At 68.5% G+C, this 591-nt stretch overlaps 1 protein-coding gene across 1 annotated transcript in view; it reads right to left on the bottom strand.

Annotated features, from left to right (window-relative positions):
* The window catches only part of CBFA2T3 (core-binding factor, runt domain, alpha subunit 2; translocated to, 3), a 104,033-nt gene that overhangs the window by 5,629 nt on the left and 97,813 nt on the right, over positions 1-591 (bottom strand). Inside the window, exons 9-10 of the mRNA XM_011928075.1 lie at positions 522-565; positions 150-313 (exon numbers count right to left, since the gene is read on the bottom strand). Coding sequence (XP_011783465.1) covers positions 150-313; positions 522-565 — 208 coding nt within the window. The remainder of the gene's footprint in view (positions 1-149; positions 314-521; positions 566-591) is intronic.

Below are 591 nucleotides of genomic sequence, written 5' to 3'. Positions count from 1 at the left end.
CACCGCTCGCCGGGCAGCCCCACTCACCAGCACCGCTCGCCGGGCAGCCCCACTCACCAGCACCGCTCGCCGGGCAGCCCCACTCACCAGCACCGCTCGCCGGGCAGCCCCCACTCACCAGCACCGCTCGCCGGGCAGCCCCCACTCACCAGCCTTCCTCCAGATGTCCTCGGGCATGTAGCCGGTGAGGGTCCTTGGCAGGAACTCCCGGGGCACGTCTGAAACAGGGGCCAGCGTCACACAGGATGCGCCACGCGGCTGCCTCTCCCCACCCTGGCTGGGCCCTGAGTGCACGGCATGAGTGTGCGCGTCCCTGGGGGAGGGCCCAGGTACCCCTGGACAAGGTCTTGCTCAGTCGCCAGGCACCCAGGGCGGTGCCCGGGCATGGGGGGCACTGGAGCTGTGGACCTTGGACTCGGCTGGGAGCCGTGTGTGTACTGGGCCTCTCTGGGTTTCAGTATTCATCACTGAGGCAGAGGAGCAGAGACCCTCAGGGCCTCCCAGCTCAGCCTCCGGCCCACCGGACGCCCTGAGCTCCAGGCTCCTGGGAGACCAGGCAGTGTTTCTGTACAAAGTGAAAAAGGTGCCTCT

Source organism: Colobus angolensis, unplaced genomic scaffold (genome assembly GCF_000951035.1).
Source record: "Colobus angolensis palliatus isolate OR3802 unplaced genomic scaffold, Cang.pa_1.0 Scaffold76, whole genome shotgun sequence".
Classification (NCBI taxonomy): Eukaryota; Metazoa; Chordata; class Mammalia; order Primates; family Cercopithecidae; genus Colobus; species Colobus angolensis.
The sequence above is the reverse complement of the archived record's forward strand: the minus strand, read 5'-3'. Positions and strand labels throughout refer to the sequence as shown.